A 20,008-nucleotide genomic window follows, 5' to 3' on the forward strand; every position below is an offset into this window, starting at 1 on the left:
AAAAAATTATTTAATTTGAATAAATAGGTTGTTAGTATTATTTAAATAACTACATTATATGAAATAAGTAATATTTGCTACCAAGCAAAAATTCACTTGTCTGATGTACATAAATTATTTGAATCAGATAATTTTTTTTATCAGTGTGTAAAAGGCTTATTAGTCTAACATTTTCCGATACGATGATAAACTTGAAAACTTGTAAGATTAAACGAGTTTTATTACGAGTTGTTCAATAAATTTTCATAATACCGAGTATGCTACACTGTAAATTTCTAAGCTCACGCTATCAGTATTCCTCGAGGAGCTGAAACTTTACTTTCTCGCGCGAACATTAAATCAAATTAATCTTCACACGCAAGACTAATTTAATCACGCGTTACGCAAGCAGACATCGTAATATGGGAGTAAGAATAAGAATAAAAAAGATTGTAAATAGTGATTACGGTCACTGTTAGTTTTCTTAGATTAGATAGTTCTTAAATGGATTTATGAAAAGGTAGAAACGATGAAGCAATGCTTGCGTTTTTCAATCATACGATACACGTTAACACATGAGGAGACAAATTCATCATTGATAACAAGAGGAGGACAACAGGCGAGCAGGCAAAGTCACACGGTTGAATCGCGTGTGTAAAAATCTGGGTTATTTCTATTTTAATTATTTTAATAATTATTTGTGCGTGTGTGTCTTTACTTATTTTTCATATTTTATTATATATTTATTTTTTTAGTTTTATATATTTTTACATTTGCATATTTATGTAGGATATTTCGGTGTTTCGTGTGAACTTTAGTATGCGTATACGTATTATGAAAATTTATAATAATAAAACTCGTTTAATCTTACAATTTTTCAAGTTTATTGACGTATCGAAAAAATTTAGACTAATTGAGGGCCACTTCAACCAAACTCTGATTAATCTAATCCTAATCGCAGGACCGTCTATAAACGTAATCTCTGATTAACTTTAAGCCCTTATATCTAACAAAAAACTGCTGCTTGAAATAGAAATTTACAAATAACTAATTTACATGATTTTTTGGGGAACTTTCGGGACACCTTGTATATTTATACATTTCTCGATTTATAGACATCATCTCGTTAAATTCGGTTTACAAGGTCGCAGTTGGAGATAATCCTTCTCTACCGGTGATTACCGGAGCGCAGAGTCGGAGCAATCGGAAGGGGAAAAAGGGATGCGCGCGGTGGTACATTCAACGAAGAGTGGGGAGTCGCCACGTTCGCGGCAAAACGATGGAAATATTGGAATCGGCGCAATATGATTCCAGGACAGGTCACGAAACGAAACGAAACAATGTTTGCGTTGCGCGGAACGTCGCGGAACCGTCCCTCTCTCCCTCCGTCTCCCTCTCTGTCTCTGTCTCACTGTCTCTGTCTCTCTCTCTCTCTCTCTCTCTCTCTCTCTCTCTCTCTCTCTCTCTCTCCGTTCTCCTCATCTCCTCCAGCTGGAGAGCTTCCTCTCCCCACTCGGCGAACCGAGGATTTGTTAATATCGAGCGCGTTCTAGCTAGTACCGTGCCAAAATGGCCGACGTTTAGTCGTCCCTTAGTTCGGGTTTAAGTCGGTCTGCGCTCACGTCTCTCTCTATGCGTTCGTACCGCCACCGAGTTAGACCGACTCTACTCGCGTTACATTATTGCGTCTCGATCACACTATCACGTTTTGTTTTAGGTCTGCGACACTCCAAAATTATCGCGAAAGTGTATAACGTTTCGTAAATTCCGTCCGATTAAAACACGAATATTAGATATATAATTGGGAATCACGCGATTCTCTCTTGGCATCATTGCACGAACGATTAAAATGATTAAGGGAAGTCACGAGTAGCTAAAGTGGAACAATTGTTTAAAGACACGTAAACTGCGAGTAGACGTAATCCTCGGGGAAACATAATCGCGGCGATTTTCGAGGTACACTCGGTAGACGCGTCAGCGACGCGCCGCGCCGGTAGCAACTAAACAGCTGACTGCTCTAAAACCGCGCTTAAACAAGCAAGCGGAGCAAGACAAGCGAAACAGCGGCGAATCAATGAGCGACGGTACCGGGAGACGTTTCGTATACGTGCGGATCAGATTAGCTTCGTGGATTAGTTCGCAGGCAATTTAGACAAAAGCTCGGCGCGCTCACTCGAAGTTGAAAGAGAGAGAGAGAGAGAGAGAGAGAGAGAAAGAGAATATGTCTGGGGCGAGCGAGGCGACCACGGTGCTATTGAAGAAGAGAGAGAGGACGCAGAACTGGATCCCCGAGGAGAAGAGCGCCCTGTTCGCCCTGATCAAGCACCACGTGGGCGCGATCGAAAACAAGAAGATCGACGCGGCCGCGTCCGCGACCAAGTCTCTCGCCTGGCAACAGATCTACCACGCGTTCCGCGGCCGATTCTCCGCGGATCGAGACATCACCAGGATCAGGGAGCAGTGGCGCAGAATGAAGGCGCAAGCGAGGATGGAAATGTACACGTACGCCGAAAAGGTGCGGTCGTGCGTGTTTTCAAACGCACAAAAATGTATCGAGAAACCATATCTGTTTCACCTATAAAATCTTTTCTCTCCCGCCGTCGTTCGTACGCAGGTACGATCCCTGGGACCGGAAGTGGCCGCCAAGTCCCGTCCGTCGAATCTGTCGATCGAGGTGTGGCGGTTGATGGAGAGTGTGCGCAAGAATGATTGCGAGGCCGCTGATCGTTCGGATGACAGTAGTCAGGATAATGAAAATCCGACGAGTCGGATGTCGATACACGCGATCTTGGACAAGTTGACGTTACCCACGGATACTTCAGGTTGGACCGCATCATCGCGATTTCTCTTTCTTTTTTTTCTTTTACTTTTCTTTCTCGATCTCTACGATCTCGCCGACTAGGATAAATCGCGTGGTAGAAATGATAGAAATGTGTTTATTTAGGATCGGAACAGGAGATTAAGATCGAGATCAACAGCGACAGCGAGGACGAGAACAGTCACGGTGAGTTGTCGCAAAGATCGTTGGAAGATGATTTCTCGCGCCCGAAGCGTCCCCGAGTCAATCTCGCCCAGGACGAGCCCATAGATCTCGTCGAGCATAAGATTGCCTACCCCGACAGCGTGTCGACGTCCCGCGTCGACGACGGTACTCCACGTTTCTTTGCCTCCAAATCTATGCGCGTGCGCGCGTGACGAGGTACCACAATTAGCGGGACGTTTTGTTTTCAAGCGGCGGAACCCAGCAACGTCAGGAACGAGCCGTCTGGCGACTGGAACGACGGCGGTGGCCCGGCAGCGGCTACCTGCGATAAGAATGAATCGGTGCAAAGAGAGACGTGGATCTTCAAGTCTACCCAACGCGAGCACGAGCTCAAGCTGCGGATGCTGCACATCGAGCTGGAGCGTGCGGAGTTGCAGAAACAGACTGCTATCAACGAGCTGAAGACGTCCGAGCTCAAGAAAAAATTGATGCAGGATCAAGTCGACGAGTACTACAGGTCGAGACTGCGTGGCTTTGATTAACCAATTAATTAAATTCCTCGATTAGCTCGAGCTCGACAATATTGACTCAATTAACCAGCAGAATTGCTCATCGCGAAATTTCTAATTACGTAACTTTATTTTCAATTCTTCTTTTCACGTGTCGAAGCATAAAGAATTAATAATTTTATATTAATAAAATAATGTAGTTATTACTTAATTAAATTAATTGAAGTTCAAGTCAAAGTTACTCGGAAAAGGCGTTTAAATCTACGGAAGCCCGCGAATTCCCGATACGAGCGCCACGATGCCACTGGTCGCAGCTGAGTTTTACGTTCTATTAATAGTGTTTCGTTCATGACTCGGATATCATCAGCTCGCTCCTGTCGGTTTGCCAAATCTTTGCTGGCCTTCTGATACCAAGTGTTTCGTGATCGAAAAAAATGCAACGAGCTGTTACGACGTTTTCGCGGAACATTTCTGCGTTAAGGTATCGAATAAGCACTTCGTAGCTTTAAATTCGAGCGATTTGTCAATTGTGTTTTTAATTTATGCTTCGTATATCGTACCCGGCAGTTTCTCACCGCAAATATAGATTCCGATGTTTCGTCTTTATTTGAAGTAATACACTGATATTTCCTGTTTTTGAACTTTGGATTGTATCTTATCTTCTCATTAATATAAATAGTCAAGTCATATCTTTCAGTTCCTTTACAGATTTGTGACATGACTCGAGCAGATCAAAATTATGTAATAGAAGACAAAGAGTGTAGCAGACATAACCCCTGAATAATATTTGATTTCATTTGTAAGAAGGGCCTTCTGCAATTTTACACAAATGCTTTGTTTGATTCGAAACATATTCTGTTTATAGTCAGGTGAGAATGGCTGGAGAGCGTGGTTCAGGTGCTGGCAAAGGAGGAGGTGGAGGTGGTACTATTCGTGACGCTGGTGGTTCTTTTGGAAAAATGGAAGCTGCCCATGAAGACCAATACTTCTACAATCTGGTCAGTATATATTTTCTATTAATCATTTCGTATCAGTGAAATTAAATTTCTTAACACAAGTATAAAATATTATTTCAGCAAAAGGAGCAGTTAAAAAAGATGCGAGAAAGTCTGCACGATGAGATCTCATTCCATGAGGAACAGATTAAGCGTCATCAGGAGGCCATAAACCGCCACAAAAAGCGGATTACAGATATGGAACAGAAAGAGTGAACGAAAAAGACATATTAGCGTGATACTCTCTATTTGATCAGCTACACTATTGGTTTTGATGTAAAAAAAAATAGATAAAAAATAGTAGAACTAATGGAGTATCACAGTCTTCTTATGTATAAACTGTTACATTATATAGATATTAAATACAATGCTTTTAATATATACATATATGTTACTTAACATTGAACGGTATCTCTTTGGATATTATATAGATTGCTTATTTCTTGGCAAGACTATGATGCCTTTGTACTTGAAGTGTCTGCAAGACAGTTACACTTGGAAATAAAACGTGTTTTTCATTGTTGCTTAACCTTGTCTTAGACATATCGAGTCATTTCGAGGTGCGTCGAATCTGATGCGAATTTGTTTCGTCCGTTTCGTATAATCTCGTCAAAAATATTATCCGTTTAATGAATAGTCAAATTTATGTGTATAAAACGTTTAGTCTAAAAATTTTCAGTTAAAAAATTTTTTGCCTCTTTACCGCAATGCTGCGACGTGATCTCGGAGAAATACTTAAATACACGCTTAGGTATTTAATTCAAAATATATTTAATTTTTGTTGATAATTCCACCGATATTTCCACCGTAGTTTTCATATTTTCTTAACTGACAAAAGTAAAGCTCTCCTCTTAGTTTTAAACAGTTTAATGGAAGAAAGAAACACGATTCGAAGACGAATCAAGCGTTCGGCGATATTGCGTGTGAAACGGAATATTATTACAAGCAGGTGATGCAAACCTTTCTGCCAAATGTCATTTAAAAATTAAATAATAGTCGTGACGTAAGGCGTTACGAATAACCAGGATAGGAAATTGCTGAAAGTCGTCAAGGAGAAGACGCAGGACGAGGTGAAGCACATGCAGAGGGAAGTGCAGATCATGAGGAATAAAATAGAGGAATACAATCGTGGTATAAGTGAGAATTTGAGATTTCTGAAGAGCTTGGAAAGAGATTTATCTGCCGGCGAGAAGAAGACCTAGGCAGTAGTGTTTCAGCATCTATATTGTTCATATTTAAAAATCGTAATCTGTGAGACTGATTTTGAATAAATAACTCGTATTTTTCCGCTAGTTTGATGGAATTTAATTGTAAAATTTTTAATGTTTAAACGATCTCTAAGTGTAAAAATTGTTTGCTCGATGAACACATCGATCGCTTTACGTTTGGGAGTATTCTTCAATTATCCTGGGAAATTTATTAATTTATCGATAATTACGAGAGGATCCTAAATACTGATCGCATTACAGAATAAATTAATTTTTGAATTGATTTGATAGATCACAAAATCCTTTTGTAGAATAAAAATACGCACCAAGGAAACTTGGATAGGATAGATTTTATGAGAAAATCAAAAGAAAGAAAAGATGAGAGCGATCATGCCCACGGTTTAAAATTTCAATTTTTAGCTAATACGATTTTTCGAGACACCATGCGCCATCTCTACAACGTGGGGATACACTTCGGTGCCAATATACAGATTAAACCTCGGAAAGCACCGTGACTGTTGGCACACCTGGGAGCGTCGAGCTCGCGTACACAAACTTCAAATTTTTCCTATTCTATAACGGCTTTCGCGCGATTCATTGAATCGTGATTTATGCGAGCGCAATTGGGACGAGACACGAATACGTGTCGAAATGTGGAGTCAAATAAACAGTAGATTTTAAATGAATTGACTCACCGTTCGCCGCTGGTCTCTTCGTCCAGCTCCGTCTAGCTCGTACGTAGTCTCAGCCGCCGCTTTCTGTAGATCCAAGATTCCCCTCTTCATTCATATTTGGCACAAACGCGCGACACTTGGTTCGTTTTCGGCATCTCCGGTACTTATGCCCGTCGAAAACTCGAGATACGGAATACGGGGCAACGGAGAAAACGCGATTGAACGTGTGACGCGACTTCGCGCCATCCCGACTGACCATTGCCGTCTGAGCAACACGGAGGCTCCAAGACGGAAACTCCTCACGACTATTCGTCTTGATTCACACTTGGCACGAACGCGCGATCCTTCGTTTTCGGGACTCTCGAAACATTCCTGGTGTTCACGCGCGTTGGAAACTCGGGATACGAGGCAACGGAAAAGATGCGAAACACGATTGAACGCGACACGATTTCGCACCATGCATCAAACACGACGGATGTCGGTACGAACGTCAACACTTCACTTTCGACACTTCACGATACTCTCGAAACACTCGCTCTCGTCAAAAACTCGTACGAGACGACGAGGATGTGAGTTGAAATGCGCCGGGACGCGCCGCGACCTTCCCCCGTCTCCCCTAACCGACGTAACCGACCGTCTGCTGGCACTGCGCAGCAGCGACGGTAGAGGCGCGCAGGTGCGACCTCACTCCAGTCACGCCGCTACGCAGTGGCAGCAGTCGATCGGTTAGGGAACACGGCGGAAGGTCATGGCGCGTCGCGGCGCATTTCAACTCGCATCCTCGTCGTCACGTATAAGTTTCGAGAATGCCGTGGATTGTCAACAGTGAAGTTGTAGCGGACGACCAGTATGTATGTATGTTGCTATTGAGTGTCCGGGTGTTCGTGTCAACATTCGTCGTATCGGATACGATGCGAAGTCGTATTTAGTCGTGTCGCGTTTAATCATATTTCGCATTTTCTCCGTTGTCTCGTATGTCGAGTTTCAGACGCGTGTGAGTACTAGGAGTGTTTCGAGAGAGTCGAAAACGAAGAATCGCGCGCGTTTGTGCAAAGTGTGAATCAAGATGCATCGTCAAGAGAAGGATCTAATTGGACGGACTCGACGTTCGGAGCTGCGACCGAGACGGAGCTGGATGGAGCGACCAGCAGCGAACGGTGAGTCAATTTGCATCTGTACTGTTTATTTGCCCTTACATTTCAGTATCGCATCTCGTCTCGATTACGCTTGCATAAATCGTGACAAGAATGAACGACTCGATGAATTACGCGAGAGCCGTTAGGATAGGAAAAATTTGAAGTTTGTGTATGTGTACTCGGCGCTTTCTTCGCCAGGTGTACCAATATAGTCGCGGGTGATGCGCTTTCCGAAGTCTAACCTGTATATTGGCATCGAAGTGTATGTTCACGTTGTAGAGATGGCGCGGGCGTCTCGAAAATTCGCATCAGCTAAAATGCTAAAATCTAAATCGTGACTTCTTCTTTTCTTTCTTTCGATTTTCTCGTAAAATCTATTCTATCCAAGTTTTTTTTGTGTGTACTTTTATTTTACATAAAAGAATTTTGTGATCTATCAAATCAATTCAAAAATTAATTTATTCTATAATGCAATCGGTCTTTAAGATCCTCTTTACGCATTGGAAATTGAGGATTATGAATTAGAAATTGGAATTGGACCAAACAGATAATATTAATTTTAATCCGTTTTATATTGATTGATTGGTTCTAATCTTTAATGCATAGTCTGATACAATTAAGTTATCATAAAGAGGAAAAGAAACAAAAAAATGTCAAAACTAATATTGCAACGTATTATTACTACTTAATTAATATTTAACAATGAAATAAAATATATGTAAACTATAAAATACAAATTATGTTACAAATAAAAATTAAAAAATATATCTTAACAAATTAAGAATATATCAATTTTGCCGGACACGAAAAGTCGCAGATAAAATTTGCAAAATCTATTGAAAGAGATACTAAACTATTGTATAAAAAAAAGATTAAGTTAGAATTCAAAGATATTCTAAATTTTCTGCCTTCGAAATTCTTCATTGTTATTTCAAAAGTTCAAATTTAAGAATGCTCATAAGAATTCTAATTTGATCTTTTTCGTATAATAATTTAGTATCTTAATATCCTTTCTAATAAATGTTTTAATCATTTAAAATAAATATAATACATTAAATTTATTTGTGAGAGTTTTAAAATTTTATTCTTATTAATATTAACTTTTATTGTTATTTACATGATTTACACCTTACCTCATTGATATGCATCATATATTTATTAAAATATGTATATTTCAGTATTTAATAGCATTAAATATTAATTGGATAGTAATAGATCGCAATAGTAGCAAATAATAGCGAAAGGCGAGAATCGCAACTATCGCAAGCAATTCGTAATTGGCGCGAACGGCGGAACGAATGAATCGCGGCGGCGGCGGTGGCGCGCGCGCGCGCAGGCGACACGGCGCAGCGAGGCAGCATGGCGGCCAGTCGGATCGGTCTGGTCGACGGTAGCGGGCGATCGTCGCGCCGCCCAGTGTCTCGCGGTTCATCGATCAGTGTGGTGTGTGTCGCGCGTTGTTGTTCCGGGAGATCTTTTTTTTTCCTCCCCTCTCCCTCTCGAGTGGTTCGTCCGTCCCGACGTTTATTACGGATATACTGCCCTCGCGCCGTCGTCTTACGCGGAACGTCCGTCGTCTCGCGCGTCTCGCGCCTGTCGCCCTCCACCGTTCCCCGTGAATTCGTGCGCGCGTGCATACGGGACGGGCGCCGGGCGAGAGCGGGGCCCCATCGGGATCACGGGATAGAAAGATGCGACTAAGGATACGCTGGATACTTCTGGTTAGCACGGCCGTGGTGATCCTCGCGGGATGCGACGCCGCTACCGAGGTAAGTTCCGACACATGGCCGCGATGCGGCACGAGGGGACGGAGGAAAGAGCAGAGATAGAGAGAGAGAGAGAGAGAGAGAGAGAGACGACAGCCGCCGCCGCCGCCGCGTCTCCTTTCGCGAGCGACCAGGCGGACGCTGTCCGCTCCGATTGCCCGTTTTTCTTTTCACGCGTGTAATGTCGCCAAGCCGACAGCCCGTTCACGCGACCAAAGGCAAAAGCCGTGCCTGCCTTTCCCTCCGTATCGTTAAGTGTTACGCCGCTATTGAGGTGCTCTCGCGCATTCTTGGCGTCTCGTCGGGCCAGTGGTGTTCAAATCGAGGACCCTGAAGTGCGTCGCTTTCGCGTTAGAGACGCGGCTTTGCTTGCTCGTTCATGTCTCTCTCCCTCTCTCTCTCTCTCTCTCTCTCTCTCTCTCTCTGTGTGTGTGAGTCGCGCGCGCGCGCGTGACGTCGATCTCACATTCTTATCTCTGCGATTTAATTTCCAAGAAACGCTCAGCCTCGAAGAAGCGACAGATTTTCTCAAAACTGTCAACAAAACGCGTCTCTGCTCCGAATCGTCATTCGCTTCTTTAAAGGGAAACAACACTATTTTGGAGCGATGCTGTCAAACGAGCGTGTCGGACTGGAAAATGATGCGCGCTTTCTCTCTCTCTTTCTCTCTCTCTCTCTCTCTCTCTCTCTCTCTCTCTTTCTGCTAACTTTTCTTCTGGTAATAAGTAGACGTTCACGCCGGAAAGAAGTTGCGCTAAAGATCGAGTTTATCCCCTCGATAACGAGGGCCTCCGCGTTGTTAGCTTCGTTACTGGAAACTTGAGAAAAGAATCGGATCAAGTTCGGCGCGTGCAATCTTTGCGATTTGCTAATAAGAAACAGTGGATTTTGTGAAATTTAATGTTTGGACTCGCGGTCTCTTCGAATGAGCGGTATCGTGCGACGGAGATGCAGACTTACTTACACCGTCTTTCGTTTATATTTTTATCGCGAAAATTCCCATTCGTTGATTAATTAGCAAGCGAGAATATTATATATTGTGAAAACTCGCGCCGACGCACGCTTTTTGCGTTACGCGAAATAATAATGGCCGTTCTAATGATGGTCGCAACGTAATTCGACGACGGCAAAATACGCGAGCAAAATATTTGTAACGTTCTGCTGCGTCGAATTTTGTTTTCTACAATACGCGTTGACTAATGGCTAGGATAACAATTTATAAATGTGCACACAGCATCGATCGAACGAGATTCTCAAGCGGTTTTATCGTTACGTTACGTTATGAGGTTCGCGCGCGAAAAGCGCTTTGTCGTAAAGGAGGAAGGGAATCGGCATGGCGATGAAAACGGAGTGAAACGCATTTGGACTTTTATCGTCTACGGAGTGACGAGAGGGAGAGAGAGAGAGAGAAAGAGAGGAGGATGGTCCTCGGCGGAGCGCATCACTCCACCGCGTGTAGCGCGATCGAAAAACAGCTTTGGGGTGACCGCGGAAGGGTCGGGAGCGCAAGGGCGTAACGTGCTAAATTTCGCGGCTGCGAGGTAACGATATATATTCGCCGGCTCTCTGCCAGTGCTCCGACAATTCGCCCTGAGAATATTTAGGACCGCTTGCCGGTCGTCGAACAATTAAAACCGCTCGAAAAATTTCCGTATCCCGGGTCACGATCCCCCGATGGTGGCGAACAGGGATCCCTTCTCTCTGCCTCGCAAAAAAAAAGAATAGTCTCGCGAGAAACGGCGCGAATACGTTTTTTGGAGGAAAGGCCGCGCTCTCTCGTTTCCTCTTTATCTCTCTTGCGTCAAACATAAATCCCGTACAGCGCGCTTACACGTAGCGTAGTTACATTTTACAATTGCCGCGAGGACCTTTAATGCGAGCGGCAGAAAGAGAGAGTAGAGGAGAGGAGAGGAGAGGAGAGAAGGCCGGCTGGTTTTAGCGGCCGATGAAATATCGCCGGTAATAATCTCGCTGTCTTCGCGCGGAAAATGCATACCTCGGCGGCGCGGCGCGGCGCAGCGCGGGTTGCTTTAAGAGAAGCTTATAAATATTCTCTCTGGTCGTCGCCGCGTCGTCGTCCTCGCCACGGGTCTTTAGGCGAGAAAAAGTCATTTCTTGATATCTCAAGGTTCACGCTATCGGCGATGCGTTTTCGACGAGTGCGAGTTTGACCCAAAAATCGTAACTCTGTTCTATTCCTCGCGAAATCTTTCCCGGCATAATTATTTTAAGGTAACGTGACGCATTTGCACGTGTCCAATATCGAATTCTATCGATATCCTCGCAATCCTCTGTATTTATTTCCGCGAATCATCGGATAGCGAATAGATGGCCATGTGTGTGTGTGTGTGTGTGTGTGTGCGTGTGTGTGTGTGTATACATGCGCGCACGTTAAATTGCTTCCCGGACTCCCAAACAAAGAAATGTCAATAGGTGACTGGATTTGTTCCGCGAATCCCCGTTTCTTGTTATCGGAGAATGGATATATGTATGTACGAACGGCCGTCGTACGGTAAATAAAGATCTCGCTTGGCGATTGAGACCTTGGCGCGGTTAAAACAATGCGAATTCGCGACGAAGCGGACAGTCAGCTGATTTCTTAAATCTATTAATTTCGCGAGACGTATATTATTCCAACAAAAAAAAAGCCGAAAGTTGCACTCGCGCGCGTTCGCCGACTTTGAAAAACTGTCTCGAGGAACGCGATCTCGCTTTTCTCACCGGAAGGAGCACCGATATATGACGACGACGATCCACGGACGATGGACATTAATGGCCTTTTACGGCGACGTCTGACCCGTCCGTCGTTAGATCCTGTCTCGTGGCTAGTATCGTACGTGTACTGGTCGAGTTGCACGTGTGTGAAGCGAACGAGGGCATGTCTTTCGATACGATGGTGTCAACCGGCCGGTATATACGCCTGGTGTAAGTGTCTCCAGCATTCTCGCTCTACGCCTTTCCTTCGATGTGTATACGAGTCGATAATTGATAGACAGCAGGGACAACGTGATGTCGCGTCGCCGCGTCGTCGTCGTGGTCATCGTCGGGTCGACTTCACTCTCCGCTCTCTTTCTCTTTCTCTTTCTTTTTACGAGGGAGAAATTAAGTTTGATTAATAACGCGGTATCGGGATAGTTTCGTTGGAAAATTACGAGCAATTGAGCGTCAAGTGGATTTTCGCGGTATCGATGACGACGCGAGCGGCGAGATCCGGTCTCGTTAATTATTCATCCGCTAGTATCGTACAATATAGGGCGCGTCGATTAATGTAGAACTTTGCTAGATGCCTATTCATTTCGTCCAGGCAACTCTACCCCGGTCAAACTTGCTCCGTTTGCCGATGCGAGTAAATCGAGACGGATTCTATTTACCTTGGCAAACCGCATTGTTCCCGCCTTCGGTTACAGCATAAATTTTATTATGCAATTACGCTAATGCGCTTCGAGAGGACGACGCCGTTGCGGCCGATGCGCAACGAGGGAAGTAAACACATATTTATTTCCTAACTAATAAGCATAATTATATTATAAATTTCAACATTTGCGTGGAAATTTTTGCCCGCGACGCGGCTCGGACGCACGCTTACCGAGATACTCGCTCAAATATCGGAGAAACTTTTTTATTTTTGCCAGTATCACTGTTTCGTCAATCTAGCCCCAGAGTGATTTAATTAATACTTGAACGCTGTGTTCTCCTACGTGTCGGAGTATATCTCCCCCTTCCTCCGGGTATCCGCGTAGTTTGTGGGACAAGTCGTCGTTTTAGAGAGGGTCTCTCCTTATTCGGTCCGTTCGCGTACGTGAGGAGGAGTCTTAATTCGATAAGAGGAACAACTACTCGCCCTTGACTCGGCAAATCCCAAAATCTCGCGTAAAAGAATCGATCGCTTTGCCTAACAATGCATAAAGTCCGAGTTATTCTCGAATACACGTGTGCTTTTAATATACCGCGAAATAGCCTTTCAAAGATAAGTAAATTGGAACGTACGTTACCGATTGGAAACCAGGTCTCTATAATTACTTGTCGCAAGCTTTTAGAAACGATTGAATTACGTTTCATCCCGAGGAGACCGAGGAAGATCGCCATCGCCGCTTACACGATAACATTTATCGAGGAATATCGCGCGATCTTCGAGATTCCTGACGAGATAGCTTTAGGTAGTTATTAAATGATTTTCGCTGTGCTTAACGATACGTTGGAAAAGGGCTCGCAAGTGGGTCGACTTTATATTTCAAATAATCGCGGGGCTCGTGTCGGCGCGGCGACGGTAGCACGCGACTAACGGGGAAAAGAGGAGCTTTGCCAGGAAGGAGGACGAGGTGGAAATATCGGGGTCAGGCAGTAATTTTCGTATGAGATTCGAGTATTTTACGAGCACCGCCCATTAATCGCCCATGAGCAAAGCTCTCGAGAAATCTACGTTTTTTTCCTTCCTCTTTGCTCTATATTTTACACAAGTTCCCCGCGAATATGCATTCTAATAAGCATTCGCGTAATGATTTTCCTTTATGGATTTTCCTCAACGCGATATGTGCTTTAAATTTAACCATCGTGCATTGGTCAGTCGGTCGGTCGATCGATCGATCGGCCGGTTTTGTCCAATATTTCCATTATATTCCGGGGCCCGCGCCGATAGCATCACGATTCGTACATTATATAATATCGGCGTGCGCGCGAGCACGTACACATGAATAAACGAAGATAATAAAAAGTAAATAGAGCAGCTTCTCAATAACGGGACATTGAGCGAGAGAGAGAGAGAGAGAGAGAGAGTCCCGTATGATACGTGAAGAGGGAGGATAAACCTTCCGGATCCTTTCTACATCCTCGTTATAGTGCTGCATAGTGCCCATCGTACTTCGTCTCGCTTTGGCGGTCGCTCCACGTCTTGTCGAGTTCCTTTGAGATAAACTCTTTAACGATACCGTCTTTCACGCGATCGAAATGATTTTTAGTAAAAAAAATGAATAATTTTATTTATATATTGCGCTGCCGCACAGCGCGTACGTTTCTCCACTTTGGAAATGCTATGTCGTCCGAGCGATGAAATCACTGATGAAGGCGAACCACATCAAAGGTAGTTTAGGTAAAGGACGTTATCGGATACTTACTTAGGAATTAATGTAACCGAAGTGCGCGCCGCTATGTACGCAATGCATACGTGTGACGAGTGCAACGATCGAACGACGTAATTGCAGCGATGAAAATTTACATTATATGAGTACATAAATGGAAAAGCTAAATTATACCTCGTATAACAAATTAATGACATAATAATTAGCAATTGCGAAGTTAATTAAAACCGTCTCGTCCTTTTTCCCTATTTTATGCAAAATGAATTATTGAATAATGATGATAACTGCATTTCATGTTATATTTCTCTAAATGTATATATTGTTTTTATTTTTTTAATTTATGCGTTTTTTCCTTCTAATATTTTTAAACAGTGAGAAAAAAAAGTTGACTAAATTTTTCAACTTGATTAAATTTTTTCAGGTCGAATATTTTTCTATTTAAGTTAAATGCTTAAAATAAAATTCATATATTTCATGTATTTAATAAACTAAAATATTAAGTGTTTTATGTATTAAGTTAAAGTTGAAAAATTGAAGTCGATATCTTTTTTTCAGTACTGGGTATCATAAGGAAAAAACGCATAGATACCACATTTTTTAAATAAAAATTAAAAGATACTTGAATCGAAAAAATTTAATTGAGCTGAAAAATATAGTCAAGTTAAAATTTTTTTTCAGCATACGTATTTCGATGATTTAACGTATTTTTAATGTATTATTTAAAAATCATTTAAATAGCTTTAGAAATAGCTTTTACGACAAAAGGTTTATTGTCCTCCGAGGAAGACGAGTCATTTTCTTCGTGAACCTCGTTCTTACCGTCATACTTTAATCTGCGGTTCCTGAAAGCTCCTTCTGCTCCTCGGTTGGACTTTCGTGGATCTCGCTCGTTCCTTACACACACACGCGCGCGCGCGCGCATACACACACACACACACACACACAGAGGTAGGGATTGCCACACTTCACATCGCTTGGATTCAGAGTCTAAAAGTCACCGGTAGTACTAGGAACCCTTCTACAATCCACCCCCTACCGTCTTGGGCAGGGCGGCAGGGCGGCAGGGCGCGCGAGCGTCTCGTGGAAATTGGCTCGTTACTCTTCAGTTTTCGCAGGCTTCCAAGCTTCTCGGGGCCCCAAAAAAACTTTCATCCATCTTGCTCACGCTGTCGCACGGGCGACAAGCTTCCTTCCTGTATGCTTTTTCAGCTCTTCCTTTTGGGAGTTTTCAAGCTTTCTACAACGCGCGCACATTCCTTACTTTTCAAGCTTGCAATTCCTCTTGGCGACGGAATGACGTTCGAGGGCTATGACCCGTATTATGAAGAATTTACCTTAAGCAAAGTACATCTATGCTAAATTCTCTCTCTGGAAACGCGGATAAGAGGCTTCCATCCAGTGATGCCTGCGAGATCGCTAAATTGGCCAGGGTCACATTTTTCGACTAATTACGCTCGATTTTTACGCTCGGTTTTACCAAAAGGTAAAAAACCACGATCGTGTTTCGATGAACCATTGATTCGAGAGAATTGGTCTAATTTTGCTTGAAATTCCAAACGTGACGCCACGATGGCGAATAAAACAATCTCACCGCTTTGATTCTAAATAATTTGGCCGAAACTAATGCAACGTGCGCCCACCAGACGAGCTCAATGCATATTTATGCGACAGATCTGACGAGCGTTGCGTTTTGCATATCGTCGGGCATCATCGCGTTCCTTCATCCGTTTATTGAGTCTGGTACATCAAGGGGCGGCTTTAAGTGTCCTTTGAGGGATGTCGAGATACGATATTAATGAAAGGCCGACATTAAGATGGATTAGAAGACGCCGTTCGACTTTTCTTTCCGCGCCCATCTTTCGTTCCTCCTCCCTTCTTCCTTCGTAGAATGAGAAATTGGATCGCATGCATAATAACCAGCGCATAATAGTTTACGATATTAACGTAACTATTGTTCATGTATGAAAATCTTAGCTCTTATATTCACTCGACTTATGCATCGAGCCTCTTTTAAACGGTTGATGCAATTAATATATTAATTTAATATCTCGGTTCACCGCCAGATTAATGGCTTTCCTCGTCTCGCTTCTCTTTTCTATTTCTAAATCCGCCTGATAAAATTTCGAGGATATCGATACCTCTGTATTACAGTCGGCAGAATGTTTGAGGCATTTTCTACCGCGACTTCCACCCCTTTCCACCCCATCAGTGTCTTCCTTTTTCTCCCTCCTCGTTTTTTCTCTCTTATTTCGTGCACGTATCTCGACAGTTGCCAACTCAGGAATATACCTTGGAGTTTATATAGCTCTAATACACCAGGAAATTCCTCGTTATACAGCGACTCGCGTTGTCGGTACCGGTATTATTATATCGGCAATAATTCCAATTCGCGGAGCTTTTCTCTCGCTCATTCAATTTCAATTCAGTTTAGCTTTTCTTTCGTTCCTTCTTTCTCTTTTTCATCCTTCCATTGCTTTCTTACTTTCGTTTCTTTCTCTCCGCTCCGTTCAGCGACAGTCTGTCGCGCGGCACGACCGACAATTACTCGTATCTCTCCTTATGAAATCTAACCGCCTACGACCTTCCACTTCTAGATAAGGATAACTCGCCTCGCTGCACCGGGATTCTGCGGATTTTCTCGAGCGGAACAAAAACGGAGGAAGTGATTTTCGATCGCTTGGCGTAACGCCGACAAGTATATTTTGGTATCATTTCATTTCGCTAAATGTTGCTGAGCGGAGAATTAAGATACGTTCTCGTATACGTGCAAAAGTGTGCCAAGTGTTGCCAGGCGATCGAGTTTTTTCTCTCTTATAACTCTTACGATAACTTGTTTGTTCTTAATAATTACAGTTTTCACCATTTTAGATTTTGGGGCTAAAGATATCGTGCGTAGGGAGTGCAACTTTTCATTGTTGCGCGCCGCGCTCCGAAAGTTCGTCAAATAATCGACGTTAAGTCGCCTCGGTTTTTCTTCAAAGTAGGATACTTCTCGCTTTAAGAGAACGGTTCCGGGATTACGGCGCAAATATGCTTACTAGATAACCGGACGAAACTCGGAGTTTGCGAGTCGCATTGTTATTCCGCGCAATTCAAATAAGAATTGAAAACTGAACTGCCGAAGTGCGCTCTTTCGCCAACTTTGCCATTGTAACGTAATTGCGAAATGCTGCCGGACAGGCAGTCGCGTTGTCGTCGTAAACTTTTCTTCCTCGGCAGAGGATGATGCTATATACTCTCTTCTTTGTCCAGCCGATGGATCAGTCCACGAGACAGTTTTAAATCACTTTGAATCCCGACAAACGCGCGATAGTCGAGTTAATTGATCTCATATAAAATTTTATAAAATTTACTTTGAGTTTGCGAGAAGACGATTAGGCGTCTCGTGATGCAGTGATATCTCCAGGAGCATAAAAAAGAAATAAATCGCTCTCGTAAGATTCGCTGTTCATTATAGTATATTTGAGAACGATTGCAACAACTTGTAGCGATTGCCACCTAAATGCAGTGCTTTATTTAAAAAAGTAAAGCCTATTTTATATGAGCTGCCTTATACATATATAGAGTCGATGCATTTCTCTCGAGCTATTATATTTAATGAAGTAGAAGAACGTTTGACGGTTTCGAGAAAACGAGGCTAATCGCCTTTCTCTTGGACGTGCTCCATCCCGCAGCGTTACTTGGAACGTCCGATAAGTCCCGTCTCGAGAGAACATCCATGTTTGGTCCAGTCTACCCACCTCTATCCCTCCCTACGGACGCCAGTGCACCCACTCGCGCCCACGCGTGGAAAGTCGCCGCGTTCGTGTTGCGTAAATACGTTACGTGCGTTTAACACGCGCATACATGTGCGCATATATGTGCGCACGGGCAGCAGGCGTGTTAGTGACCCTCGGAAAGGGAACAGAGCGGAGAGCGAGAGACAGCGGCGGACGCGCTTCTAACGGTATCGTATCCACTATCCAGGCTCTTTGGAAGCTACAGACGCCCAAATAATTTACGTTAGCGCATATACGACGAGCGCGAGTTGCACATACACGCGAATGCTCGATTGCAAATTAAAGTAAAGCTGCTGATTTTATATGAAATTTCGTTTGGGAATCCATTTTCACGATCCATTTTCTTCATTTTATCTTACGGCCCTTTTTTACTCGACGTTACAGCTATAAATCACGTTGAATCGATGCGGCTAATAATAATTTATGCGCTACCTCGCTATGACGCGAATTCATTAAAGTTGATGTAATGCATGCAATGACTAACTGTGATGACTGTGCCTTAACCACTGATAAATCAGTCAACTATGCGTTCATCCATCCTGTGTGTTTCATCGACTCTTTTGTCTCTATAAAGTAAAGCGCGTCCGCGTTTCTAAATTTGTTCCGGTTAATTATATTTTATTATGTATTTTATCGCGACAGTTATACGGTGGATCGTAACGCGAGTCTACCGGAAGGGAGCCGATGTGCGATGGTTCGATGATGTGTGGTGGGTGAACCTTCTCGCCTCATCGGCCACACCTTGTCCAAGCCGAACGGACACGCGAGAAGAGAGAATATTAATTAAATTAAATGCATTTAGATAATTGAAGACAAATCGTTTTTATTATACATACATTATTTTATACAGGTGGGCTAAAATTGTCGTGACTCGCTGGAGATTGAAATTTTGCTGCTGTCGTTGTTTTCCGCCGTAGAGTCACAGGAGCTATAAAATATTTTGTTTTTAAACGGTAAGAGAGCCGGCCGTCATGGATGCCAGGGCACCCTCGCCTCGGCGCGATTTTAAGCGCACACAATATGTTTTGACGAGAGATTAACGAGACTGTCTCCCGCACATTCCTGGTGCACATAGGGAAGGCTCGTTACACGAATACTCTCCGGCTTTCCACTTCCTCCATTTCTCTCTCGTCATCCCGTGTCGTCGTGCCCTTTCCTCCCATTTCTCTCTTTAACTTTTGCCCGCTCCTCCATATTCCATTCCGGAGTTTCCGTTCCTCTACAACCTTTCCCCTTTGTCACGTACACCCACGGATATAATTAATTTCAGTGTATCTGGAGCAGGAAGGACGCGGGCGGGAGAGAGTTAGGATGCGTATTGTTCCTTGACTCTTTCATCCTTTGTGCCCTTTGACAAGATCTCCTCGAATCAACGACTCTGGAGCTGTAAGGCGAAATGAATGTACGAGTCGAGAGAGTCGAGAGAGTCGAGAGAGTCGAGAGAGTCGACCATATCGCAGTCGCAGTCGTACCGATTACCGTTCGCGCCGCTTGCCATGCGGAATTGCGTTTTATTGAATCGCTTCCTCTCCACCTCCCGGCTCTGTTTCTTGTGGCCGCTCTTGCACGCGAGTATCGCGAGACTGCAGTTACGACTGCACTCCACCGCCCTACGCGCGAGAAACTCTCGATGAAGTCGCCAAGAACTGTCGTAACGTCGTTTGCCAACGCGAACTTATGGCGTCGCCTCGTCGTCGTCGTCGCGGGCGATATTCCGTCGTTTAATCCAGCCGGCACCCACTTTTCACTTTGCTACTCTTTGTCAAACCTCCATAAAAAAAGAATGTAATGGCCCGAGGCGTTAGGCAAAAATAGTTCTAGACACTTGCGAACGGAATCTGTTAACGTGATACATGACGGCGGAGGAGGCGGTGCGGCGCCGCTATGGATAGGCTTCATGAATT

The 20,008-nt window shown here is 43.7% G+C and overlaps 3 protein-coding genes across 4 annotated transcripts in view; all 3 read left to right on the forward strand.

Annotated features, from left to right (window-relative positions):
- Positions 1–1,588: 1,588 nt before the first annotated feature.
- LOC105200382 lies at positions 1,589–4,995 on the forward strand. Of its 2 annotated transcripts, none has more exons than XM_011167909.3 (6): positions 1,589–2,494; positions 2,594–2,801; positions 2,924–3,127; positions 3,212–3,479; positions 4,337–4,469; positions 4,548–4,995. In XM_011167909.3, the coding sequence occupies exons 1-6, from the start codon at positions 2,201–2,203 to the stop codon at positions 4,680–4,682; spliced, it is 1,242 nt and encodes a 413-aa protein (XP_011166211.1). In that variant the 5' UTR covers positions 1,589–2,200; the 3' UTR covers positions 4,683–4,995. The 2 variants fall into 2 exon arrangements, with proteins under 2 accessions (XP_011166211.1, XP_011166212.1); XM_011167910.3 differs by having other exon boundaries at positions 1,600–2,494; positions 2,924–2,983.
- A 128-nt stretch (positions 4,996–5,123) lies between these two features.
- Positions 5,124–5,758, forward strand: LOC105200383. Its single transcript, XM_011167911.2, has 3 exons — positions 5,124–5,217; positions 5,322–5,415; positions 5,492–5,758. The coding sequence occupies exons 1-3, from the start codon at positions 5,174–5,176 to the stop codon at positions 5,666–5,668; spliced, it is 315 nt and encodes a 104-aa protein (XP_011166213.1). The 5' UTR covers positions 5,124–5,173; the 3' UTR covers positions 5,669–5,758.
- Positions 5,759–8,857: 3,099 nt separating this feature from the next.
- The window catches only part of LOC105200384 (syndecan), a 70,566-nt gene continuing 59,415 nt past the window's right edge, over positions 8,858–20,008 (forward strand). The window contains exon 1 of the mRNA XM_011167912.3: positions 8,858–9,253. Coding sequence (XP_011166214.1) covers positions 9,176–9,253 — 78 coding nt within the window. The 5' untranslated portion in view covers positions 8,858–9,175. The remainder of the gene's footprint in view (positions 9,254–20,008) is intronic.

This window comes from Solenopsis invicta, chromosome 4 (assembly GCF_016802725.1).
Source record: "Solenopsis invicta isolate M01_SB chromosome 4, UNIL_Sinv_3.0, whole genome shotgun sequence".
Taxonomy (NCBI): domain Eukaryota; kingdom Metazoa; phylum Arthropoda; class Insecta; order Hymenoptera; family Formicidae; genus Solenopsis; species Solenopsis invicta.